This window comes from Acomys russatus, chromosome 29, assembly GCF_903995435.1.
Source record: "Acomys russatus chromosome 29, mAcoRus1.1, whole genome shotgun sequence".
In the NCBI taxonomy this organism is placed as follows: domain Eukaryota; kingdom Metazoa; phylum Chordata; class Mammalia; order Rodentia; family Muridae; genus Acomys; species Acomys russatus.
Genome location: NC_067165.1, coordinates 26,811,212 through 26,839,103, shown reverse-complemented (window position 1 = coordinate 26,839,103; position 27,892 = coordinate 26,811,212). Strand labels below are relative to the sequence as shown.

Below are 27,892 nucleotides of genomic sequence, written 5' to 3'. Positions count from 1 at the left end.
AAGGTGCTTACTGCCAAGCCTGATGACCCCAGTTTGGTCCCCAGTACCCACATGTTGGAAAGAGAGAGCAGACTGATATCCACATGTGTGTCTTAGATGCATGCCCACATACACACATACCAATTAATTGAACAAAAATTTCTAAAGAACTTCATTTAAAAAAAGTCTGCAGTGGTAGAGCACGTCTTTAATCTTAGCACTTTCGACAGCCAGGACTACACAGAGAAACCCTGTCTCTAAAAACCAAACAAAACCAACCAAAGACAATACGCACAAAGGCATTAATGCAGAAACTAAGGGGACTGACAGAAATCCTACACTTCTAACTGCTTGCTCTATCAGAACAGCTGTAAATCTGCTACTCCTAGCCAAGTGGCATATAAGAGGTACTCTGGTCCAGACACTGGTGCACTCTGGGTTTCAGTGTCCCCCTGAGAGACAAAGCTCTTTGGGTCCACTTGACACTTGCGGTGCTGACTTCCCTCGCAGTCCTGCCTGACTTTCCTCCATAACATTCAGTTGTTGCTGAATTAATGCTGATGACTGTGTAACCTCCCAGATGCTTCAGTGAGCGCTGTACCTGATGTATCAAGCCCAATTTAGTTTAACTATTAAATAATTTAACTAATATTCAAATAACAAATACTTTCTATTTTGTGTGTGTCTGTGTGCATGGCTAGATATGTGAACATGCACACGGAAGCCTGGGTAAACCTCAATTGTCATTGCTCGGGAGCTATAAACACACCTAGTTCTATGAGACAGGGTCTCTAGGACCTGAGGCTCACTGCTGGCCAGCTAGTGCCAAGGAGCCTCCTGTCTCTGCCTTCCCAATGCTGGGATCACAAGTGCCTGTCCTCACACCCGCTAATGTGGGTGCTGGGGAACGAATTCCACTTCTCAGGCCTATGTGGCAAGCACTTTACCAACTAAGCTTTCTCCCAGCCCCTGAAACTTTTTGTTTTTTCCTTGTCTTTTTCGAGACAGGATTTCTCTGTGTATCATACCCCTGGCTGTCCAGGACTCACTTTGTAGACTATGCTGGCCTTGAACTCAGAAATCTGTGCACCACCAACCTTGGCTGCCCTGAAACTTTTAGTTTTCTCTTTCCTTTTCTTGCTTTATGATGTTGGCAATCAAACGAAGGGGTGAATGCTACAAAATTTTTAAAATTAACTTTTTACAATTAGCAAGGGGACAAGTGTTGCAGAATAGTCGATCCCATTGTGAACCCCAAGACTGTTAACTGTAAAAACCTGTTTCTTGTTTGGTGTGAGTGACACACACACACCCACACACACACCCACACCCACACAACACACAACACACACACCACACACACACACACACACACACACACACACACACACACACACACACCCTTTAACCCAAAAGCTTTCTGTTTATTCTAAACAAGTAATTGTGGTGGGGACCAACCTTAGCACACACCTTTATTTTTTTTAATCTTTTATTTATATTTATTTATTTATTTTAGCACACACCTTTAATCCAAAAACTTTGTTTATTGTAAACAGGTGGTTGTGCCAGGTGGTGGTGGCACATGCCTTTAATCCAGGCACTTGAGAGGCAGAGGCAGGTGGATCTCCACGAGTCTGAGGCCAGCCTGGACTACAGAGTGAATTCCAGGACAGCCAGCGCTGTTACACAGAGAAACCCTGTCTCTAAAAACCAAAACCAACCAACCAAACAGGTGGTTGTGGTGCAGCTCAGCCTAAGAACTTTCTGTACACAGAATTAAATAAAGTTAACCCTAGGTCAAGAGGCGGAGCTAGCAACTAGATGACAGGGAATAAAGAGAAAGGAGAGGAATTGAGGTAAAGGGTACTTAAGACAGTGCGCAGAAGGGGCTTTTGGCTTTTTCCTTCTGGGACTTGAGCTGAGTAGGAAGGTCAGCTGAGTGTTTTCATTTTCACCCCACTATCTGGCTCCTAAGTCTTTATTGGTGAAAAAAAAAAAAAAAATCAATCGATTGAGATTTTGCTTATAAAACAACAAGAAAGCTTATGAGCTGCGTGTGAAGAAGGAGAGCTGTATAGAAGAGCTAACTCTACCAGGCGCTTCAGTTTCCACCTCAGGACACTGTGGAGGATCTGGCCAACCAAGTCTTTTCAGAGTACCAGTCCCGGGGATTCGACATCTGATGTGGAGCAAATGCTTGTAACCAAGACTTGGTAAGGCAGAAGGAGCAACCTGAGCTAGAGACCCTGATTCAACGGAACAAAACAAACGAAGGCCCCAAGCCACCGCCGGCAGTTTCAGAAATGACCCTGAGAGTTCAGTGCCCTAGGGTCCTGAGTTAGCACACAGAAAATCAATTTTAGCTGGGCCTGGTGGCATACGCTGTAGTCCCAGCTCTTGGAAGGCTGATCACCACTTCCAGGCCATCCTTGGCTACACATTTGCGTACATTCCAGGCAAGCCTGAGCTACATGAGACCCTTTGTCTAAAAAAACAAAAACAAAAAACAAAAAAACACACACACAAAAAGGAAAACCATGATTTTGAAATCACTTCAAAGAAACTGGAAAACCCTTCCTCTTCTCACTCCCCTTTCACAGTTCTGTCGAGGAAGCCTTGGGCATCTTCCTGTAGTTACCATAGCACCCGATCACGCTGCAACTTCTAACATTAGCTCTGGACAAATTATGACTGAAGAAAATCACCAAATAAGCTCCCTTAATGTCAGGGAGAGTAAAACCATTGCATTAGTCTGATTAGCCTACAGAAAACAAAAGCAGAGGCGGCACCCATGTGACAGGCCTCTGTTTCCTCAATACTCAAAATCCCTTGTCAGTGGAATGTCTAACTATGGGGGAAGGGAACAATGAATAAAACTTAAATGACCACAGAACTCCTGCTAATAACTCAGTTTTTTCTCAATTCTTTTTTCCTTGGGAGGTGGGGAGGGGGTGGAGGTTTCCAGGCAGGGTTTCTCTGTGTAGCCCTGGCTGTCCTTGAGCTCTGTAAACCAGGCTGGCCTTGAACTCTTAAGTGCTGGGACTAATGTTGCCACCATTGCCTGGTAGTTTTCTCAGTTAATATTTCATGGTTGCTTTAAATCTTTTTATTTTTATTTTTTAATAATCTATTTAATGTTATTTTATGGTCATTGGTGTGGGGTGTCAGATCCCTTGGAATTGGAATTATATAGGCAGTTGTGAGCTGCCATGTAGGTGCTGGGAACTGAACCTGGGTCCTTTTGGAAGAGCAGACAAGAGCAGACAGTGCCTGTGCTCTTAACAACTGAATCATCTTTCCAGCCCCCTTATTATCTCATTTGAAAATTTTTTTGTCTTTGTTTTTTGTTTTCCGAGACAAGGTTTCTCTATGTAGCCTTGGCCTCGAACTTAGAGATCTGCCTGCCTCTGCCTCCCAGGTGCTGGGATTAAAGGCGTGTGCCACCACACCCGGCTTAATTTAAATTAATTAATTAATTTATTTATTTATGTTTTTTTGAAACAGGGTTTCTCTGTGTAACTTTGGCTGTCCTGGACTCGCTTTGTAGACCAGGCTGGCCTCGAACTCACAGTGATCCTCCTGCCTCTGCCTCCCGAGTGCTGGGATTAAAGGCGTATGCCACCACGCTTGGCTATTTAAAATTTTTAAAAATGAAATGTATTCATTTCCTGTGTGTTTCGCCTGCATGTATGTGTATGTGCCCCGTGTGTAACTGCTGCTCTCAGGTCAGTGGAGGGCATGAGATTCCCCAGAACAGGAGTTATGGGTGGCTGTGAGGCACCATGTGGGTGCTGGGAACTGAACTCAGGCTCTGGCAAGAACAACAAGTGCTCTTAACTACTAAGCCATCTCTCCAGTGAAACGTTTTTATTTATTAATTGTGTGTGTGTGTGTGTGTGTGTACACATCCGTGTACATCTATGTGCCGTGAAGATCACAGGACAAGCTGTGGAGTTGATTCTCTCCTTCTAACATGTGGGTCCTGGGGACTGAGCCCAGGCCATCCTAGTTGGTGGCAGGTACTAACTGAGCCAGCTAGCTGGACTCAGTAACAGATTTTAAGCTAGAAAATGATGATGATGGCGATGTAGGAGAAAGAACATATTACCTAACTTACTTAGTTCTGATTTCATGAGCACACACTGTAACTGCTTTGCCCAACCACCTAACCAGAAGACTGCTGGATGGCAACCGTGCTTGTAGCAGAAGAGCGATCAGTAAGACAAGCCCCAGGGGAAGTTTCCCGAAGAGCCCGGCGGGAGAGTAACACCATACCAATTTTGGTAGCGCTGTAGATGTTTTCAATAGGAAATATCTCTCCGAGTCCATACAGGAGAACCTTGGCCAGGGCTGGGACCAGCTGGGTGGTAGTGATCAGAACATTCACACAGTTCTTCCTAGAAGGGAGTAAGAAGGAAAATAAAATAGCGAAACTGAAGCAACACAGGAACACAAATTCGAATGGGCCACCTCTTTGGGATCTAATTTAAAAGGAAAAAAAATGTTTTTGAAGATTTATTTATGCCAGGCGTTGATGGTGTACGCCTTTAATTCCAGCACTTAGGAGGCAGAGGTAGGTGAATCTCCATGAGATTGAGGACAGCCTGGTCTACAAAGGGTTTCTTCCTCCTTGTAGCTCTGGCTATCCTGGAACTCAGTATGTAGACCAGGATGGCCTTTAATTTAGAGATCCACCTGCTTCTGCCTCACATATGCTGGGATTAAAGATGTGCGCCACTGGGCTCAGAGGTTAACAGCACTGGCTGCTCTTCCAAAGGTCCTGAGTTCAATTCCTGGCAACCACATGGTGGCTCACAGCCATCTAAAATGAGATCTGGTGCCCTCTTCTGGCCTGCTGGCTCACATGCCAGCAGAATACTGTATAGGTAAATAAGTAAATCTTTAATTAAAAAAAAAAATGTGCACCACCGCATCTTGCTCAATTATTACTCTTATTCAGATTTTATTTTCTATATTAAAGGACAGTAAGATGACTTACAGACACATGTGGGTGCTGGGAACTGAACCTGGGTACTCTGCAAGAGCAGTGAGTGTCTCAACTCCTGAGCCATCTCCCTATGCTGCCGCCTGTTAGCTGCCATCACAGTCTTCTTGTTACGGACAGCACATTTTAGAAATCAACCGCAGAGCGGGGAGATTGCATCTGCTGTTCTAAATACTGGAAACGCCACTCTTCTGATGTAAGTTTTATCTTTTCTTCACACCACAGCCACTCAGGTTCCAGAAGACACAATAATCCCCTAAGTCCTAAAGGAGGTAATTAAAGACTGCTATGTTACACTGTACCATACTATACTATACCACTGGATTGCTATCCTCAGCGGAGTTTTGTTTGTGCCCAGGTTAGAGACATGAGGGGGGAGAACAACATGGTACAGGTACATGCTATAGCTTCGTGTACTTTCCAGTCTAGGCATCAAGGCAAAAACCCCTTAATTATCTTAATTTTAAACAAATGACATTTGTTGTGCATGTTGGACTTATGCTATCAGGCAGCAAGCTTCTGCTGAGCCCTTGCTGGCTCCTTAATCTCCTTAAGACATCCACTGTTTCCCTTCTTCTTTCTGAGTCTCTCATGAAGCGCAGACTGCCCTCAAACTCAGTATATAACTGAGGATGGCCTTGAACTAACTCCTGATCCTCCCACCCCCATCTCTCTAGATCTGAGACTGCAGGTGTGCACCACTATGCCTGGCTCTATACCTTTTTTCATTTAAAACCTGCTTTCTTTTCTTTTTATTTTTGAAACAGGGTTATTCTGTGTAGCCCCAGCTGTCCTCACACTCAGAGATCCACCTGCCTCTGCCTCCACTGTTGGCTCACTTGAACCTTCAAATCCCTGTTCCTACCCCATTTTATGGGATGGCCTAGCTTGGAGTAGGGATAGAAAAGAGTGCCAGAAGATGAGATGTGAAAGAGACATTTCCATACCTAGACTGGATGAGAAGCAAGGACTTTAGCGCAGTTCCTAACCAGGAATCCGTCAGAACTTCAATCTCTGCTCTTAGCCTCTGCAGGGCTTCCTTCCTCTGGGGGCTCAGGAGGCCTTTTGATAAAGCAGACACACATGTTATCCTGACAACATATACTTACTATGACGGTCAATTTGATCATCAGCTTCATGGGACTTGGAATCACCTTGGAAACAAATCTCTGGTCCTGAGTGTGAGGGACCATCAAAACTAGGTCACTGAGGTGGGAAGACGACCCACTCTAAATGTAGGTGGCACTATTCCATGGGCTGGGGTCTGGGGTAACTAAACAGGAGAAAGCAAGCTGGGCACGAGTATGCTTCCATTTCTGTTTACTGACTGTGGACTCAGTGTGAACAGTGGTCCCTGCTCCTCACACTGTAACTTGCATGCGGCCTTGGAACTGTGAACCAGAAGAAACCCGCCTGCTTTAAATTGCATTTGTCAGGTGCTGTGCAGCACACAGTGGCCAATGTACTTGCTGTGGAGAAGTAACTTCCATGAGTCCCTGAGTTTATACATGCTTCAGGAAACTTTGGGAATGGCGCTACTCAAATGTGGCACTTCACCAAAATGTTTGCTTTCCTATGGGCACACCATAACAAGGTCAGCTGACAGAAACTTCATAATTAGGTTCTGGTATAATCTCCTACTTTGCAACACAACTCCAAGAACCAAACAAGGACAAATGTGTGGTGTTAAAATAGTTTAAAAATATATATATATAATTTACTTATTTTTATTTTATGTGCATTGATGTTTTGCCTGCATGTATGTCTGTGGGTGTCAGCTCTTCAAGTTACAGACAGTTGTGAGTTGCCACGTTGATGCTAGGAATTGAACCTGGGTCCTCTAAAAGAGCACTTAACCTCTGAGCCATCTCTCCAGGTCCTAGAATAGTTCTCTGTTTAAAAAAAAAAAGAAAAAGAAAAAGACCAAAGAACATAGGAGGGTTGCTTAGGATTCCAGGGCCAGTGGGAACATCCAGTGCCAGGGACTCTCCCGGCTCTCCTCCACCTGCACAGGAAGGTGCCAGGCAGGATTCCAGGGTGCAGGACCAACCCCTGCACTACATTCACTTCTGAAACAACTCCAGCCAACAGCAGACTGACACGCTGCTCTAGAGGCCTAGGTTGACTTTGCACAAAACATAACAGGTCTCATGTGGGAGCCACTGCCAGATACTCTGAGTCACAATTATTCAAAGAGCGAGTGTGACTCGGAATTTTCTGTAGCAAAGGTTAAATAAAAAGTCCTCTATCCTATTCACACCACAAAAACAGGGAGGCATTAGTTTTTTGGTTTTTTTTTGGTTTTGTTTTGTTTTTTAAGGCAGTCTTAGCTTAGAACTTACTCTGTGACCAGGTTGGCTTTGAACTCAGAGATCCACCTGCCTCAGCGTCCCCTGTGCTGCATTAAAGGTGTGCGCCACACACCTGGCTGGCACCATTTTCTATATGCTCTCCCAGGTAGGCCCAGGAGACTCACAGTGCGCTGTATCGCTCTCTCCAGGGAAAGAGGTCCAGTTAGTAGGCGAGAAAGGACCTGAGATTAGGCTTGGGGGAAGGGAGAATCTGAAAAAAGAAATTAGATTCTCGAGAGCTGGAAGCCCATGATTTTTGTCTAGTATTAGAGGGTTGTCCCAGGAATGACCCAACTGAACGTCAAGGCCCTGTCTCTGCGTTCAGTCACACAGTGGGTGACATGACTGTCGACATGAAGAACACTCTCCTGTGTAGTCGATGCAAGCCCTAAATTCCATGCAGCACTCGGTGCAGAATGTTTTTTGAAGATGATGGCTCATAGTTTTAAATATTTTCCTTCCTTCCTTCCTTTCTTCCTTCCCTTCCTTTCTTTCTCAAGAAAGGGTTTCTCTGTGTAGCCTTGGCTGCCCTGGACTCACTTTGTAGACCAGGCTGGCCTCGAACTCACAGAGATCCACCTGCCTCTGCCTCCCACGGCTAAATATTTTCTTCTTAGAGTGCAACATTATAAGCTTAGAAAGTGCAGCCGGGCAGCGGTGGCACACGCCTGTAATCCCAGCTACACAGAGAAACCCTGTCTCAAAACAACAACAACAACAGATTAGAAAGTGCCCTGACATAAAGTCAGGGAATGTGGCCAGCCTTCTAACTTGCCATATGTTATGCTTGCCCCATGATAGATGTTAATTTCTTAAATGCCAAAGAGATATTTAAAGTAGATTGCTGATGTCTTTTCCATTTTGAATAATCCATGACTAATTAGTTCTGTGTAACAGAATTTTAGGCACACTAACACCTACAATATTTCTGGGCAGATAAAATTTCCAAGGCCTTTTAGATTACCACACATGGACACTGACACTATAATCTTGGGCCTATTTCCCAGCCAATGTGGTAACTAGGTCTATTTGACTTGCTATGATGAGTATAAATAGCTGTTCTTCAAAACTTGGCAGTCTATTAACTAGTACCAACGGTGTGTGGCTTAATAATAATAGAAACACTACACCAGATGTAATGTACTGAGGTGGTGCTGCGTGGGCTATCTAGAATCCCAGTACTTGGAAGCAAGTTCAACGATGGTCTGGGCATCCTAAGAAGACTGTCTCACCAACCAACCAACCAACCAACCAACCAACCAAATACCAGGTCTAAACCATACCCCCAAAACTAATGTGATAAGGCTTGCCCTCCCCTGAAGGCACTATTAGACTGAGGTAAGCCTAGTTGGAACCGAGCTACCTTCTCATCCTCCTCCCTCTCTCTTTCCCAGCCTCTCCCTGACATGATATTCTGGTTTGCCACAAGCCCAAGATAACAGGGCCAAATTACAACAGGACCAAATTCGTCTTTCCTCCTGTTAAACTGATCATTTCGGGTATTTTATCATAGCAATGGAAGTTGACGAATATAGCACATTTTCTTTAAAAAGGTACTTGTCTGAAGAAAAAACCTTAAGGAAAAAAAAAGCTTAAGCTGGGTGTGGTGGTGCACGCCTTTAATCCCAGCACTTGGGAGGCAGAGGAAGGCAAATTGCTATGAGTTTAGAGGCTAGCATGGTCTACAAAGAGAGTCCAGGACAGCCAGGGCTGTTACACAGAGAGACCCTGTCTCGAAAAACCATTAAAAAAAAAAAAAAGAAAGAAAAAGAAAAAAAATAGCTTAACAGCCAAAAGTTACTTTGTTAAGAGGAATTAGGAAGTCGGGCATGGTGTCGCACGCCTTTAATCCCAGCAGTAGGGAGGCAGAGGCAGGCGGATCTGGGTTTGAGGCCAGCCTGGTCTACAGAGTGAGTTTCAGGGCAGCCAAGGCTACACAGAGAAACCTTGTTTTGGGGGGCAGATGGGATTAGGAATGTACAGTTTCTACTTAAAGCCCACATTTTAATGGATTATCATGTACCATTTTTCCTGTTTAATTTTTAAATTTATTTGTGTGCGCACGTGCCCACGTATAATGTGCATGCCCGATGCCCACAGAGGTCAGAAGAGGGCATCAGATACATTAGGACTGGGGTTACAGATGGCGGAGAGCTGCTGCATGGGTGCTGGGAACTTAACCTAGGCCCCTGGAAAAGCAGCCAGCACTGTAACTGCTGAGCTGTTCTCTAGCCCTTCATGTCCCACTCCCTCAGCAATGGTGCAGAGCCTCTCACACTGCCTTCCATTATGATGGCCATCACTGGTGTACATCCTCTCAAGGGTTCCAATTACATCTCTATGGTTTTGTTTTTAAAAACAGAATTAGTAGCCGGGCGTGGTGGCACATGCCTTTAATCCCAGCACTCGGGAGGCAGAGGCAGGCGGATCGCTGTGAGTTCGAGGCCAGCCTGGTCTACAAAGTGAGTCCAGGATGCTCAAGGCTACACAGAGAAACCCTGTCTCGAAAAACCAAAAAAAAACCAAAAACCAAAACCCAAACAAACAAACAACAACAACAACAACAACAAAAAAAACCAGAATTAATAACATGGCATACATTCCTAAAAAGTTGCAGGGGGGAATCTAAGGCACTCTGGGAAAGGGATGCAGGAGATCGCTGAGAAGCGGCTCAGGACGGCCGTCCACACTTACCGCCCACGTTGCTTTTATGCTTATCGTAGATCTCCCTCACTTTTCGGTAGCGGAAGGCCAGTTTCCTCATCCAGTCCACGCCTCCCTGAACCCCGACAGATGAGCCATGGCTACCGCTGCCTCCTGAACCACTGAAACCATCTGTTGAGAAACTATAGTTGCTGCAAAGAGAGAGGATAATGAAAGTACAAACCACGCCCACAGGGCTTGAGGTCACCTGTGGCCTGTTCTTGGTGTCTGATAAAGCTTCAACTTAGCTCTACAGCTGACACTGCACGTGTATTTCCAACCCTCCTCCTGCCTCTACCTCCCAAGTGTTGGAGTAACAGGTGTGCACCACCATGTCCGTCCATCTTCTCCTTACTTTCCCAGGACAAAATGACAGTGACCACCAAGAAGAAAAGGGGAAATAACATAGGCACCACTGCCCCAGAGAGGCTGACTTAGGATACAGTATTGTTTTCATTAATGACAGGATATTATCCAGTGGAAAAAGCAGAATACACAACTGTTACAACTATGTAAATATGGTTACAACTGTAATCCAGCACTTGGGAGGCAGAAGCTAGAGCAGTTTGCGTGTAAGGTCAAACAGGCTACCTAACAGCTTCCAGGGCAGCTTAGGCTAGACTCTTTAAAAAAAAGTCAAACATATCAAAATCAGGTTCTATACATTAAATGTAAGATTTTGTACTAAATAAAGCTGCCAAGAAGCCAGGCAGTGGCACTCAGGAGGCAAAGGCAGGCACGTCTCTGAGTTTGAGGCCAGCCTGGTCTACAGAGCAAGTTCTAGGACAGAGGACTGAGTTCCAGGGTGTTACACAGAGAAACCTTGTCTTGGAAAAAACAAAAACAAAACAACCAAATACAGGTTGCCATGACATAAAATAGGAAATCTGGTCAGTCACACATATAAGAGTAAACAAATATATAAGCCAACAGGCCATAAGCTGCTTGATGAGGCTTTCCTAGCAAAGCCAGGGAGGGTTTCCTTCTCAGGTCTGCACGGACAGGTGTGTCCAGCTCTGCTATGCATTTAGGAAGTTACACATGCTTTTAGTCCCTGAACTCAGGATGCAAAGGCAGACAGAGCAGAGTTTGAGGCCAGCCTAGTCTACATAGTGAGTTCCAGGACAATCAGGGCTACAAGAGAAACCCTATCTCAAGAGCCAAAACACACACACACACACACACACACACACACACACACACACACACACACACACACACACACATGAAATGCTTAATTTTAGGAAGTAAAAGGGAAGAACACTTTACCTATGAAAAGGGATAAAACATTAAAACAAATTAACATGTGCTTGCCACACAAGCCTGGTGACCTAAGTTCAATCTCCAGATACCAAGTAAAGGTAGAAGGAGAGAACTGATTCCATAAAGTTGTCTCTAACCTCCACAAACATTCGCACACATGCAACGATAACAAGCAAATTTTATATACATATATATTTTTTCCTCCCTCACCTCTTTGGTTTTTTGAGACAGGGTTTCTCTGTGTAGCACTCACTCTATAGACCAAGCTGGCCTCAAACTTAGAGATTCGGCTGCCTCTGCTTCCTCAGTGCTAGGATTAAAGGCCTGCACTATACCACCACCTGGCTAATAATTATTCTTTTTAAAAAAAGATTACTGGGCCAGAAGAAACAGTAGCCAGCAGAGGAGTGAGGAGACATGAGCTGGCAGTCTGGTTTAGTCTTCGCTGTAATCCAACAATGAGACTCTCATCAAACCACCACAGCTCACTGGGCACAAGTCCTGATGAACTACCCAGCCTAGAAGCATGCTTTCTCCAGAGAGGAAATCTATATACAGAGAAACCAGTGCAGCAGTGCGCCCGTCACTCTGAGACGCTGCCGCATCATGCAGTATTGCTGCCTGGTAATTCTCGAGGCTTTGGTCAAACGCTACCCCACAGAGGACTCTCTAATGGCGCCACCTGCTCCCTTTACAGCTCAGTGCCATTTTACTTCCTCTGCTTCATATCACCTTATTTTCCCCTCACCCAAGACAGGGTCTCTCTGTGTAACAGCTCTGGCTGTCTTGGAACTCGCTCTGTAGACCAGGCTGGCTTCGAACTCACAGAGACCCACCTGCCTCAGCCTCCCAGGTGCTGGGATCACAGGCGTGGGCCACCACCGCCCGGCTCCTATCAGCTTTCTATCACTCCCTCATCATACCCTATGTCATGGCTACTTATTGGTTTCTGACTCTTCTAACAAGAGACAGTAAGCATCTGAACTGTGTGCTTCCTCTGAACGCAGAGCTTCTGCACATACTAGGTATACTGATGTTCAAGCCATCACTGTGTTTACCCCACCTCAGATCCTGGCCATTGTCATCAGAAGCCACGTCTTCCACATGCACCTGGTCACACTCCTGTTAAAAGACAAAATGCACTATTTCATTTCAGGGCACAGAGGTGCTATCACTACCTCCACATACTGTTAAAAGGCCATATACGATGACAGGATGGGAAAGACCTCCTAGTCTCTCTGGCATGCGGACACCCCCACCGTCCCTCAGAAACCAGATGCTGATAGCCACAGGGGCCACAGCTCCCTTGCATCCTTTACTATTTACCACCCCCCCCTTTTTTTTTTGGATTGGGTTTCTTTGTGTAGCGTTGGCTGTCTAGACTCACTTTGTAGACCAGGCTGTCCTCCAACACAGTGATCTGCCTGCCTCTGCCTCCCGAGTGCTGGAATTAAAGGTGTTCGACAACAGCTTTTATTTAGTGTGTGTGTGTGTGTAGATGTACATGTGCAATCTACCCATAGAGGCCAGAAGGAAGATCGGATTTCCTGGGACTAAACTAGGCCGCTTTGCGGCACTTGGCCTCGGAGCTCCGACTGAATGCAGGGCCTCAGAAGGGCAGTAAGCACTCTGAACCACGGAGGCATGACTCCAGCCCTCAGTCCACCACTTTAGTCTAATCCAAATGTCCTTAGGTAGCATATGTCCAATTAGTTCTTTTCTCCTGAGAAGGGTTTCTCTGTGTAGCCTTCGCTATCCTGGAATTCATTCTGTAGACCAGACTGGCCTTGAACTCACAGAGATCTGCCTTCCTCTGCCTCCCGAGTGCTGAGATTAAAGGAGTGTACCACCACAGCCTGGTTTGTATACAAATTACTTTTGTAGATGATACAGATACTGGAAAAATATGATACCAAAATTGGAAATAGGGGCTGGAGAGGTGGCTCAGAGGTTAAAGGCAGTGACTGCTCCTCCAGAGCTCCTAAGTTCAATTCCCAGCAACCACATGGCAGCTCACAACCATCTGTACTGAGATCTGGTGCCCTCTTCTGGCCTGTAGGTGTACATGCAGGCGAGCCTATTAATAACATAAATCTTAATTTAACCGCTCCCAAACAAACCCAATCAGAATACTTAGAACAGAAACGCATACCTAAATATTAGCATAACACAGGTCATGTAAGTCAATGCTTATAGAACGTGTGTGTGTGTGTGTGTGTGTGTGTGTGTGTGTGTGTGTGTGTGTGTGTTAAAGACAGGGTCTCTCTGTGTAGCCCTGGCTAACCTGGACTAGCTTTGTAGACCAGGATGGCCTTGAACTCATAGAGAGCCACCTGCCTCTGCCTCCTAAGTGCTGGGATTAAAAGTGTACACCACCACACCCAGCTAGAACTTGTGTTCTAAAGAGAGGTGAAATGGTTTTCTCAGGATAATACAACCAGCGAGTGGCAGAAAGAGAGGGAATGGAGATCTATCAAGTCCAAATGTACCAACCACTAACTGGCTGCCCTCTTCCCTGACAGCACTACAGCATCTGCACCAGAATCCTCTGGGGAAGGTTTTTAATGCATATTTTTGGGTCTATGACAGACCCACTTGACCTTCTGGAACTGAAGTCCTAGTATCTCCTATTTTAAGACACTCTCCAGGGATTCTTCTGCCCCCTAAAGTTGAAAACTACTGGCCTGGGGGCAGGAACACGTCCAGGTCGAATTCTTCTAGAACGTTCAGTACTGAGTGCGGACTATGCCTAAAAAATCATTAAAATACACTTTGGGAATAATTATTAGCACACAGTAGGTTTTCAACTAATGTTTGCTTATTAAAAACTATGCTGTCGGGGCTGGAGAGATGGCTCAGAGGTTAAAGGCAGTGACTGCTCCTTCAGAGGTCCTGAGTTCAATTCCCAGCAACCACATGGTGGCTCACAGCCATGTATAATATGATCTGATGCCCTCTTCTGACCTGCAAGTGTACATGCAGCCAGAGCACTGTATACATAATAAATAAATAAATCTTAAAAAAAGAAACAAAACAACTATGTTGTCACATTTTGTCATCAAGTGAAGCTGAGGCAAGATTAAAGCGCTGTGGAGTTGAGGCAAAGCACTGGAGTAGAGCCATGGCGACCTGAGCTGTTGGAGAGCGGTCTGTCTTTAAAAGCGAGGTAACACATGAAGTCATGAAGTAGAAATGGTGGCCCCGCCTCCTCTGTCGTGTTTCCCAGCAACCGCTGCTCTGGCCAGAACAGGACTCCCTCAGCCCGAGGCTCCCACTCTGAATTTTTCACAGCCCCAATCCTACGATCCATGTTCAGTTCAGAGGGAAGCTCAAAAGGCAGAGACAAGAGTTTCTCACCGTGTACTCTCAATGTGGTCTGTTATCCTAGCACCTAATCACAGAATAGCTGAATACATCAGGTGTCACTTAAACATGGATAATAAACATGTGTAGAACATGTACATCCAGAGCCAGGTGTGATACCGTGTGCCTGTAAGGACAGCACTTAGGTGGCTGAGGCAGATGGATTTTAACTTTTCAAAAATTAATTAATTAATATGAATGTTTTATTTGCCTGACAAAAAAGGGCATAAAATCCCATTATAGATGACTGTGAGGCATCATGTGGTTGGTGGGACTTGAACTCAGTACCTCTGGAAGAGCAGACAGTGCTCTTAACTGCTGAGCCATCTCTCTAGCCCCAGATTTTAACTTTAATGCCATCCTGAGTTGTACAGACTGAAGCCTTGTCTGAAAACTTCCAGACCTTCAAACCAAAACCAAACAAAACAACCCCAAAACAAAACAAAAAGTACCTAAGAGTTTCTACAATAAAATATAGAAGAGTATCTCTGCCACTTGAGGATAGGTAAATAAACTTTAAACAAGAGCCAGAAACATTTTAATATAGAGGAAAAAAAGTAATAGTAAATTATCCTTTATTAAAACTAAAATTATGGATTTCTAAAGGGCATGAAAAAATCAAAACTATATTTAAAACACATTTATAGGGCATATATGATACAGAGCTTTTATCTGTTCAAATAATGACCTTTGACAAATTATATTTTAAAAAAAAAAGTCAATGAAAGTGGACAACGGGCTGGGTGGTGGTAGCAGAGGCAGACAGATCTCTGTGAGTTTGAGGCCAGCGTGGTCTACAAAGTGAGTCCAGCACAGCCACAGCTCTGTTACACAAAGAAACTCTGTCTTGAAAAACCAAAAACCAAAACCCAAAAATAAAAGTGGACAAAAACCATCAAACAGCAGCAAGAGTAGTCATCTATCAACTAGAACCCAAGAAGGTAAATTATAAACAAAAGGTAGGATTAAAGAACACTCAAGATAGCCAGGCGTGGTGGCGCACGCCTTTAATCCCAGCACTCGGGAAGCAGAGGCAGGTGGATTGCTGTGAGTTCGAGGCCAGCCTGGTCTACAAAGTTGAGTCCAGGACAGCCAAAGTTACACAGAGAAACCCTGTCTCAAAAAATAAACAACAACAACAAAGAATAGTCAAGATATAACCAAGAAGCTGGGCACAGGACAGGAGAGCTCAGTGCTGAAGTGTACTGGCTGCTCTTCCACAGGAGCTGGTTCATTTCTCAGTACCCACAGGGCAGTTGTAACTCAAGGCCCAGGGTACCTGATGTCCCCTTCTGGCCTCCATGGGCATTGTACCCATGTGCGTATGAACAAACAGGAATGGAAAACACCCACACATACTTTAAAAAAAAAAAAAAAAAGGAACTTAAAAAAAAAAGGCAGCAATAGCAGGACATGATGGCAACATGCCTTAATCCCAGAACTCACAAAGCAGAGGCAAGCGGACTTCTCTGAGTTCAAGGCCAGCCTGGCCTACATAGTTTCAGGCCAGCTCGAGCTACATAGTAAGACTGTCTCAAACAAAACAAAATAAAGAAACAAAAACAAGAGTATGAATAATAAAAGCCTTTCTGTATTATTTAATATTAACATACTGGATTACTGGCTTTTATATTAGTGTACCTGTACTCTGCTTCCAAATAAACTAACCAAAACACAAATCAATTTGTACTTTATTTTTGGGAGACAGGTCCTGAACGCATGGTCTTCCTACCTCAGCTCCATAACTGCCACGATTACGGGTGTGTCATGGCTCAGAGGGGCCATTCTGAGACGCCCACATGCTTTCTTTCTTTAGTGCCACTTTCACTCCCGTGCTTAAAATCTACGTTAAAAACATCTTTTAAACTCTGTTTCAACAAACTCTAACTTGGGCGAGCTCCGCTGGTCGAGTGGTTACCTAGCATGCACAAGGCCCTCTGTTCACTCCCCAGCACTGCATAACCCCTGGCAGGGTGGCACACGTGTAACTCAAGCACTCAGGCAAAGGCAAGAAGATCGCAAGTTCAAAGTCATCTTCAGCTACACGGTCAGTGTGGGCTGCATGGGACCTGGTCTGAAAACAAAATGAAACAAAACATTCCTCCAATTCTGCTAAAAAAAAAAAAAAAATACAAAACCAACTAAGTCTAAACTAGAAGTCCCGCCATCTGGTGACATGACGGTGACGCTCTTCCTCCTGGAAAGGGGCCATGAGGTGAGCCTGCTAACAGGGACTCTCCATCTGTCTTAGCCAATTTCCTATCTTCTAAATACAAGTGTAGGCACTAATAGTTACAGAACAAAAGATCTCACTGAAGCAGAAAAACTATTTACACCACTCACCTCTAAGTCATTGAAAAATAGATGTGTATCGGCCACTTCAAAAATCATTTCTTCCATTGTTAAACCTGAGCCAATGACTACTGTCGGGTCCTGCAATTAAAAAAAAAAAAAAAAAAGAGGTGAGAACAGCGCAGTGGATCTAATTTCCAGGTATTTCCAAACTACTTTGGGTCTTCCAACACATCCACAACAGCACTTCAAATCTCACTGAGGCAATTTCACACACACTTATAAGAACCTGGGCTTACAGAACATAGAGGCTGTGGGTAGTTATTAATAGAAATGTCAAAGCCAGGAGGTAGTGTGCACGCCTTTAATCCCAGCACTCAGAGTGGCAGAGGCAGGTGGGTCGCTGTAAGTTTGAGGCCAGCCTGGTCTACAAATTGAGTCCAGGACAGCCAAGTCTACACAGAGAAACCCTGTCTCAAAAAATTCAAACCAAACCAAACCCAAGAAAACTCCTGTTATTGTAATATGCAAGACTCCTTTTCTGCTCCTGTGACACAGGGAATACCAGACACCTAACAATTCAATAAGCCAGGAAGTAAAGATCAGAGTCGAGCCGGGTGCGCCTTTAATCTCAGCACTCGGGAGGCAGAGGCAGGTGGATTGCTGTGAGTTCGAGGCCAGCCTGGTCTACAAAGCCAGTCCAGGACAGCCAAGGCTAACATAGAGAGACCCTGTCTTGAAAAAAACAAAAACAAAAAAACCCAACTCAAACCAAACCAAACAAAAAAAAGATCAGAGTCCAAGTATGTCCAGGACAATCAAGTCAGGCTGCTTTACAATGAAGCATCAGTCTCACTTAGAGCCTAAGTACATGTCTACTGATCCTATTAGGGAGGTCATTTTGGTGCTTCCGTCAGCTGCTCGCAGGAGAGGGTCCTGGCAGGATAACTGGGAGTACCAGGACAGCAAAGTTATTTTTATAATTTATTTCTAGAAATAAACGATCCTGGAGATGGTGTGTGGTGAAGCACAGTCTCACCCAGGAGGCTGAGGCAGGACGACTTGAGTTCAAGAACAGCCGAGGTTACACAGTCAGACCCGATCTCAGGAGAAAGAGATACACACAGAACTCATAACTCATTCTTCTGCTAAAAGTAATGTTTACACTGAAAAGTAAATGCACTCAATTTTGTCTGGTACAATTGGCTTTTTAAAATGCACATCAATGTGGTGGCACAGGCCTTTAATCCCAGCACTTAGGAGGTAGAGGCAGGTGGATCTCTGAGTTCGAGGCCAGCCTGGTCTACAAAGTGAGTCTAGGACAGTCAGGGCTACACAGAGAAACCCTGTTGTTGGGGGGGGGGGGAGAAGCACATCAAAAATCGATGTGCGTTTTTAGATCTAGGGGTGGTAGTTTACACCTGTAATCCCAGCATTTGGGAGGCTTAGAGGCAGGAGGGTAACTGAGATTTGGAGGCCAGCTTGTGCTACGGAAGGAGACCACATCTCAAAACAGAATACAACACAAGTCATATGATGATATATTTTAGTAATCTTATCTATATGCTTAATTTACTTATTTCTAGCTCATTTTTTGCCACATGAAACTTTTGGAGCTATTTTAGTGATTTAAGGCTTAATAGGTCAGTCTTTAGAATATATAATCTTGAGACAGCATTCAATTTTGAGTATTATTTCTATACTTTAGTGCTCATAAAATACATTATAAAGGGTAGTTATTTATTTTGGCAATTGTATGTGCATGCCTGTGCACATGGTCCGAGGACAACTTGTGTGGACTTGGCTCATGGCTTTCACCGTGGTTACTGAGGACTGAACTCAGGCCATGAGGCTTGACAGCAAGCACTTTTACCTGGCCGAGCATCTCATCAACCTGAAACACACTCTTGAACAAGAGTAGTCATGTAGTCAAGTTTTATGCATGGAGAGTTCCAAGCCAACAGGGTAGGATGAGGGATGTAGTCCATTGATACAGCACTTGCCTAGCATTTATGAGGCCTGGGGTTTGATTCCTAATACTGTTTTTTGTTTTGTTTTGAATTTTTATGTGTATGGGTGTTTTGCCTGCATGCATATCTTTGCATTACATGGAATTGGTGTTATAGATGGTTGTAAGCTGCCATGTGGGCACTGAGAATCAATGTCCTTTGTAAGGGCAGCAAGTAAAAGCTGGGTGTGGTGGCGCATGCCTTTAATCCCAGCACTTGCGAGGCAGAGTCAGGTGGATCACTGTGAGTTCGAGGCCAGCCTGGTCTACAAAGCGAGTCCGGGAAAGCCAAGATAACATAGAGAAACCTTGTCCCGGAAACAAACAAACAAACAAACAAACAAACCAAAAACCAAAAACAAAAAGAGCAGCAAGTGATCTTAATCAGTGAGCAATCTCCTCAGCCCCAATCCATATATATGCAATATATATATGCACGCACGCGCGCGCGCGCACACACACACACACACACACACTGAACAGAGCAAGGCAGGCATCAGAGAAAGTGGCTTTTCTACCTCAGCAGCCGGGAGAACTGCGGCAGCTACTCGTCTTGTCAGAGGAGGGGCTGTTGCAACAAAAGACTCGAATTACCTTTCCGTACTTCTGAGCGTAGGATCCAGTGAGAAGGGAATGAAATATGATGATGGTCTCATCCAAGTCCCAGAGGAATACCCGCTGAGGGGGAGACAAAAATGAGTCATCTATCAATCACAGGGGAATAAACAAACAGAAAGTAAAACTGAAAACGCCCACAAATATGTGAGAGTATAACAACACAATTTTAGACAATCAATGGTCCAAAAAAGAAACCATAAATAAAATTAGAAAATATATCGAGATGATTGAAAACAAATACAACGTATTAAGACTTAGGAGACACGGCAAGAGCACTGCTGAAAAGGAAATTTTAACTGTAAATACACACATTAAAAAGCAGGAAGCAGCTGGCATGGGAAGCACGCCTTTAATTCCAGCAGTTGGGAAGCAGAGGCAGGGGGATCTGTGTGAGTTTGAAGCCATCTAGGTTTACACAGAGAATTCCAGGCCAGACAGGGCTACCCAACAAGACAACAAAAAAGGAGAAAAAGAAACAGAAAAAGAAAAAGCAAGCAAGCAGTTGGCATGGGTGCCACCTGCAATGCCCAAACTCAGGAAACAGACAGGGTCTGTGAACTGGCAGCCCAGGCTACAGCAAGCGCCCATAACAAGAGAAGAAGGCACCAGGAATGGCAAGCCTCAGGGCTTAAGGCTCCGGGTTCAATCCCGAGTCCAAGAAGGAAAATCTCAGGTCCAGCCACACTATATATGCAAGGACTATTTAGACATGAAGGGAAAACTAAAGCTAACGCTAGGGAGAGGGAAGGAGTAAATAAAGGATAAAGTAGAAAGAATCAAAAGAGAGAGCAGAACAGAGAAAAGGCAATGACAGCAACAGTGGATGCTTTGAAAATATCAACAGAACTGACATTCACCAAGACTGATGAAGGAAAGTCAGACTCAAATTACTAAAACCGTAAGTACAAGTGGCTCAATGCTCCAGACTTCACAGACACACGTGGTCCCTGACTATGAACCATGAACAGCTGTATATGCCAGCAAGCGGGATACCCAGGTGAAATAGTCCACTTTCTAAGAAGCACACTACACAACCTAAACTGGCTCAAGAAAAAGCAGAAAGTGTGGTGAAACCTGCCACTAATAAGGAGACCCTGAAGGAAAAGCCTGAGATCTCACCCGTGAATTACAGGGACATTTAAGTAAGAATTAACACCACTCTTCCTAAATTTCCCCAAAAAACACATAGAAAAAGGAAGGAACACTTTCTAATTCATACAGTGAAGCCAGCATCACTCTAAGACCAGATAAAACTAGAATGATGTGGAAAACGACAGGCTTCATGAAAAACAGTGCATAAATCTCAACCAAATAGTAGCAAGGCAAATTCCCCAACATGTAAACATAACTGTAGACTGTGACTGAGTGGGACCAGTTCTTGGAATGTAAGGATGACATATATACATAACAGAACTGGGTGTGGTGGCGCACACCTTTAGTCCAGCACTCAGGAGGCAGACGCAGAGGCAGAGGCAGAGGCAGAGGCAGAGGCAGAGGCAGAGGCAGAGGCAGAGGCAGAGGCAGAGGCAGGCGTATCTCTGTGAGTTTGAGGCCAGCCTGGTCTACAAAGCGAGTTCCAGGACTATTACACAGAGAAATCCTGTCTCACAATAAGTCAACAACAACAACAAAACAGTAAATAAAATCAGTAACTCAGGAGTAGAAGATAAGGTCAATATATTATCTTTAAAAAAAAGAAAACAAAACCTTGTATTTTAATGCAATGAATGATCTAGAGAAAATACTAAAAATCAATCCCTGCTGGGTGGTGGTGGTGACACACACCTGTAACCCCAGCACTTGGAAGGCAGAGGCTGGCACATCTTTGTAAGTTTGAGGCCAGCCTGACCTATAGAGTGAGTGCCAGGACAGCCAAGGCTACACAGAGAAATCCTGTCTCAAAAAACAAGCCAAAACAAAACAAAAAGGTAAACTTGAGTTGAAACAGTATTTTGGGGGCTGGAGAAATGGCTCAGTGGTTAAGGGCACTGTCTGCTCTTCCAAAAGACCAGGGTTCAGGTCCCAGCACCCACATAGCAGCTCACAACCATTTGTAACTCCAGTGCCAGGAGATCTGACATCTCACACCAATGCACATAAAGTAAAATAAATTATTTTTTAAAACCAGTGTTTATGTAAAACTGAATTTAATTACTACCAAATTAAAATACACAAATTAAACAAGAAAAAGGAAAAAAAAACTGTTCAAAAATTCATAGGTAATCTGAAGAGACCTCCAAATAATCAAACCACTTTGAGTGTGGACAAAGTTGGGGGAGTTAATGTGGTTTAGGCCTCCATGGAAAGGTGTTCAACATGATTAGTCATTAGGAAAATGCAAATAAGAACTACAGTGAGATGTCACCAAAAGGCTGGCTTTCATTTTTTAAAAAGGAGGGGTCAGGCATATATCTTTTTGAGTTCGAGGTCTGTCTAATTTACATAGTAAGTTCCCGCAGCCGGAGCTATGGAGAGAGCCTTTGTCTCACCACCACCACCACCCAAAATACAATTTAAAAAGGAGAGGGGAGAAATGAGCATTGACGAGCATGTGGTAAAAGTGAGATGTGTAGAAGGCTAGCGGCTCCTCAAAACTCTGAACACAGAAGAGATCCAGCAATTCCACTGCCCTGTGTAACGACCTGAAGGAGGATACTATGAGGGACGCAACTCCCCACTATTCACAGTGGCCTGGCAGTGAAAGTGCCCTTCAACAGACGCAAGGTGAGCACGACGCATTATGCATGTGAGTACATAACGGAGTATCTTTCAGCCACGGAAAGAAATGAAACCTGTTCCATGCTGCAACACAGATAAATCTCAAGAGCACTGCACGTAATGAGATAAGCCTGGTAAGAGCACAAATATTCTATGTCCACATTCAGATATATCTACACCAGGCAAAGCCACAGTAGCAGAAAGAAAAACAAAATAGAGTTACCACGGGCGAGGAAAAGAGCATGGCGAGTTACTGCTTAGTAGGCACAGAGTCTGTTTAGGGTCAAGAAAAGGTTCTGAACACAGGGTAGAAGGTCTCATCTTGTCATCTCAGCACTTACGAGTGAGTCACGATTGCCCAGGAGTTTAAGGCAAGACTAAGACTGTCTCAAACAAAGAAAACCAAACACAAAACACAAACATATTCCAGAAATATATAGTGGCTACTATATTTAGTAACACTGAATTATGCTCTTGAAATCGTAAAGACGGGGGCTGGAGGAGAGATGGCTCAGAGGTTAAGAGCACTGACTGCTCTTCCAGAGGTCCTGAGTTCAATTCCCAGCAACCACATGGTGGCTCACAACCACTTGTAATGAGATCTGGTACCCTCTTCTGGTGTGTGTGAAAACAACACACACACACACACACACACACACACACACACACACACACACACACCACACACACACGGAGAGAGAGAGTTTGGGCAGGAGACATGGCAGTTAAGAGTACTGGCTGCTCATCTAGAGGTTTGACTTCCAGCACCCATGTGTAGGTCACAACAGTCTGAAACTCCAGTCTCAGGGGATTGGACACTCTCCTCTGGCCTCTGTGCGCACCAGGCATGCATGTAGTATACAGACATTACATACAGGCAAAATACCTACACATATTTTAAAAACAAAACACCAATACTCATAAAAACTTTCAAATCGTTTTTTTAAAAAGATTTATTTTATATATTTATTAATCACAGCACTCAGGAGGCAGAGGCAGGTGGATCACTGTGAGTTCAAGGCCAGCCTGGTCTACAAAGTGAGTCCAGGACAGCCAGGGCTACACAGAGAAACCCTGTCTCAAAAAAAAAAAAAAAAAAAAAAAGATTTATTTATTTATTATGTATACAATGTTCTGCCTGCATGTATGTCTGCACATCACAAGAGAATACCAGATCTCATCATAGATGGTTGTGAGCCGCCATGTGGTTGCTAGGAATTGAACTCAGGGCCTTTGGAAGAGCAGCCAGTGCTCTTAACCTTTGAGCCCTCTCTCCAGCCCAAAAACTTTCAAACCTTAAGAAAACAGTAAAGTCCTTTTTTTCAATTTTTTTTTTTTTTTTTTTTTTTTTTTTTTTTTTTTTTTTGCTTGAGACAGGGTCTTAAGAGGGCACCAGATCTCATTAAATATGGTTGTGAGCCACCATATGGTTGCTGGGAATTGAACTCAGGACCTCTGGAAGAGCAGTCAGTGCTCTTAACCTCTGAGCCATCTCTCCAGCAAGTCTTTTTTTAAGTTTTTTAGGTGGAGTCTCAGGAAATTCATGCAGCCAAAGATGACTTTGAACTTCTGATCTTCCTGCCTTCTGAAGTCATGGGATTACAGGTGTGTACTATGTCCAGCAATAAATAGTAAAGTTTTATGTAATATACATTGTGGTACAGTTTTTTAAAATGAGTTAATTTTCCTAAGAATGATATTAGAACTTTAGTTTCCTTATTTCTTGCTGTATTTACTCCCCGGAAATGAAGAGGAAGACAAATTCTATGTACAGCTTCAATTTACCTGTGTCTAAGAGCATATTTAAGAGTATCTCTTTGCTTTAGTATATACCATCAAAGAAAAATTAAGGCCACAAAAATAAATGTAGTAATTCTAACTTCAGAATTCTGTATGTTTTCCTTTTCTTTCTCACCGTAACTGAAATCTATGTCCACAGTAACTTCCCCCAGTGCTTACAGCACAGCACTGTTTGCTGGCACGCACATTAAGCAGTCGCCAGATCTGTGCGTGTACACAGATGCCCTCCCTCTACCCTCCCACTTTCTTTCCATTTCTAAATGGAAAGTGTGTGACATCATTCATTGCTCCCTTGGCTTTCTCCTAAGATGCAGTGTATTTTTTCTGTTCTCTGTAAGTGGAAAACAATTTGTTCCTTCTGTTAGGGTTACCCTGAATCAGGAAAGGTGAAAACAGCTGGAAGGATATATAAGCTAAGTTGCGGGCATGAAAGGCTTTCTTTTCCCTACATTTTTTTTTTCTTTTGGCCAATTAAGTCCTCTCCCCATAAAGAACTCAAGCAGACACAACATCAACATCATCTCTGCAAATTCCAGACACATGCTTGGCAGGAGTAAGGAAAACAGAACAGGTAAGACAAGTGCATTTCTTCACATACTTCTAGCTCACTGTCCTGGGAAGACCCGGCATCAGCTTTCCTCTTGCCTCGGTTTTTGACAGTCATGTTTTTCCTGGACTGATCATCAGCATCTTTATTTGGTGTAGTCTGGGACAAAGATGGGCTTGTAGATGAATCTGTTGAAAGGAAAAGTCAGAGACACAGTCAGCAGTCACAAGCTGTGAGAACCATGGGAAGGACAGGGTCCTTATTTTAAAAAGAAAGGAGCCTGGGAAGAGAAGGAAGCCGCTTACACCACACTCTGCCCAGGAGCCTGAAGCAACCATGACTGCCTACAGAGAGAGACAACGTGTGCCTAGAGGCAACGTGTGCCTACAGAGACGACATCTGCCTACGGAGAGAGTATCTGCCTTCCTAAAGACATTCTAAAAGGACAGCTTACTCCTCTCTCATCCCGAAATGTACCTCATGAAGAGGACCTCACCATTTCATTTATGAAGAAAATGTTCCTGCCTGAGAGTGGCTCAGTGGATAAGGGCACATGCTGCTGTTGAAGAGACTTGGGTTCAGGCGACTTAGAGCCACCTGTACTCAGTTCCAGAGACCCAAAGTGCTCTTCTGACCTTTGAGGGCAGCAGACAAGCAGTGGCATACATACACACATGCACAAAAAATTCATAGACATATAATAAATCTAAAAAAATTAATAAATAAATAAATCAGCGTTATTGTTTTTAAAAACAATTATTATTGTTATTTTATATGTATGAGTGTTTTCCTTGCATGAATGTCTGTGCATCACACGCATGCAGTGTCCCAGAAGGCTTGAAGAGGACATCAGAAACCCTGGAACTACTAGACTTCCAGACAGTTGTGAACTTCCATGTGGACACCAGGAATTGAATCCAGGTCTTCTGAAGAGCAGCCAGTGGTCTTAACTGCAGAGTCATCTCTAGTCCAAAGTGGAAAAACTAATCTTTAACCTAACTTCTTTTGAGACAAAACCCAGGTTGGCCTAGAACTCACAGGTATCCACCTGCCTCAGCCTCCTAAGTGTCAAGGTGCTCACCACCTCATCCAGCCTTTTTACTTACTATTTAAGCTTTACTTAAATTTTAAGCTGTTTATTCTCTAACTTTATTGTAAATCACATTCTTTTGAGCAATGTAACTTAAGACACAAAAAACATATCTACCGCCATTGTGAAGGCACCTAAGTGCGATCCCTTGAGAAGCCATAGCTGCAGAGGGCTGTGTGATCTTTCCCAAGTGCTCTGACTCCCACACTCTCCCTGGTCTTAACTCGCTAACTCTGTTTCACTCTGGCTCATCCTGGAATTCTGTGGTATAATGAAGAACTGGGCTTTCTGAAAGCAAGAAGTTCCTAAGTGGAAGGGAACTCCTTGGGCTGCTTGGTGGCAGTGCAGGCAGAGCCACACTGCCCAGTGCCACTCAAAAGCAGTCTCTGGCCTTGTGGGTCAAATCTTAGAACCACTGGGAAAGCATTATAGCTGCTCTTGGGACCTTAAAGAAGTTTAAGACACAGAAATCGCATCTGCTCTGAGTTCCTAACACAAGTTTCAAGACATGCCTGGATTAAAACTTCAACAAGTAAGCCCTTTGTCTGAAGATCTCAGCGAGTGCCGAACACTTACTTGGAGGGCAGAGTGTGCCCTAGAAGCAATTGTCTGTTCTAGCGTCTGCAGACATCCTAACAGTTCCTCACACAGAAAGGGAAACCAGCAGCACGTGGCACTACCTTATCTAGAACAAACTCCTTCTCCCATCACTTGCCAATACCTGCTGGATGAAGTGTCCTTCATCTGTTTTTGGTACTTACCAGAGGGAAGCCTCTGTGTGGCTGGCGCAGGTACCATAGCACTAGGCTTCTCCGTCTGGTACGTGGGAGCTGCTAACGTGGTATTCTCAGCATCACTGTTAGTCTGGCCTGCAACTCCAAAGCTGGAACTGGGGTAGCAGGCCTGGTACTGATTCTGTCCAAGAATAGTATAGGTGGGATAGTCCTGTGGGACAAAGGGAGGAAACCAAGAATACTACAAGAGGTATTAACACGAGAGGCTCGTTTTCCCTCTTGCTCATAAAATATTGTCTTCTTACATTTCTATCTTTCTAGCAGTCCCAAGAAATCAATGATTTTCAAAATGCAGAAACTTGAGTACAGATGCATCATCTGAGTAGACAATGAGAGTTTACTCCCGAGTTACTCTTCAGAAGTAAATTATAATGTGAAAAACTAGAGACTGTCCTTAGAATCAAAAACAAGAGCTGTGAAGAGATAGCCCACATAGGGCTGGGGGCCCCTGTGCTGGCACATGAACTCAGCTCAGGAGACAGGCAGGAGGACAAATACAAGTTCGAGGCCAGCCTGGACTCTAGTGCCTCCCAGGGCTGCTAGAGATACATAGTGAGGCCCTGTCCCCAAAAACCAACGCACGCACCCGAAACAAGTCAGCCCCCTCTCAACCCCAAGGTACTTGTGCACTTAAGAACGAACAACAACAACAACAAAAGAATAAATAAATAAATAACAAACGGGGGCTGGAGAGATGGCTCAGCGGTTAAGAGCACTGTCTGCTCTTCCAAAGTACCCAGGTTCAATTCCCAGCACCCACATGGTGGCTCACGACCATCTATGAGATCTGGTGGCAGGCAGGATGTTGTATACATAGCAAATAAACAAATCTAAAAACAAACAAACAAAACAAAACAAAACACCACACACAGTCTGTGGAGACAGTGGTGGTCATGGCAGTTGCTGCAGAAAGTCTGAACATGTTAAAAACAAACTCTAAACCACTGAAGACGTTACAAAATATAACAAATCACAGCTGGGCGGGGTAGTGGCCCACGCTGTTAATCTCAGTACTAGGAAGGCAGAGGCAGGTGGATCTCTGTGAGTTCAAGGCCAGCCTGGTCTACAAAGTGAGTCTAGGACAGCCAGGGCTACACAGGAGAAACTCTTTCTTGAAAACAGACAGACAAACAAACAAACAAATGAGCAAAACCATAAATAGCGAGTAAGGGTGGAGGTAGTATCGAATCATTCCATGATAGGTGTGAATGCCAGGGGTCTGTGGGCTCTGGGAATATAAAAGTGACACAAGTAGAAAAAGAAATCCCTCTCTTCTTGAGTGCACATTCTAGTGGGGGCTGGGTTAGGGCAAGCACAGTACATAAGGCGTCGACAGAACCACACTCCTGGGAGGATTAGCA

At 44.2% G+C, this 27,892-nt stretch overlaps 1 protein-coding gene across 2 annotated transcripts in view; it reads right to left on the bottom strand.

Moving 5' to 3' along the window:
* The window catches only part of Eya3 (EYA transcriptional coactivator and phosphatase 3), a 65,793-nt gene that overhangs the window by 4,855 nt on the left and 33,046 nt on the right, over positions 1–27,892 (bottom strand). For both annotated transcript variants that reach the window (XM_051171728.1, XM_051171730.1), the window contains 8 exons: positions 26,499–26,682; positions 24,699–24,835; positions 19,559–19,642; positions 17,008–17,097; positions 12,365–12,423; positions 10,030–10,190; positions 5,932–6,046; positions 4,255–4,376 (listed from right to left, as the gene is read on the bottom strand). In XM_051171728.1, coding sequence (XP_051027685.1) covers positions 4,255–4,376; positions 5,932–6,046; positions 10,030–10,190; positions 12,365–12,423; positions 17,008–17,097; positions 19,559–19,642; positions 24,699–24,835; positions 26,499–26,682 — 952 coding nt within the window. The remainder of the gene's footprint in view (positions 1–4,254; positions 4,377–5,931; positions 6,047–10,029; positions 10,191–12,364; positions 12,424–17,007; positions 17,098–19,558; positions 19,643–24,698; positions 24,836–26,498; positions 26,683–27,892) is intronic.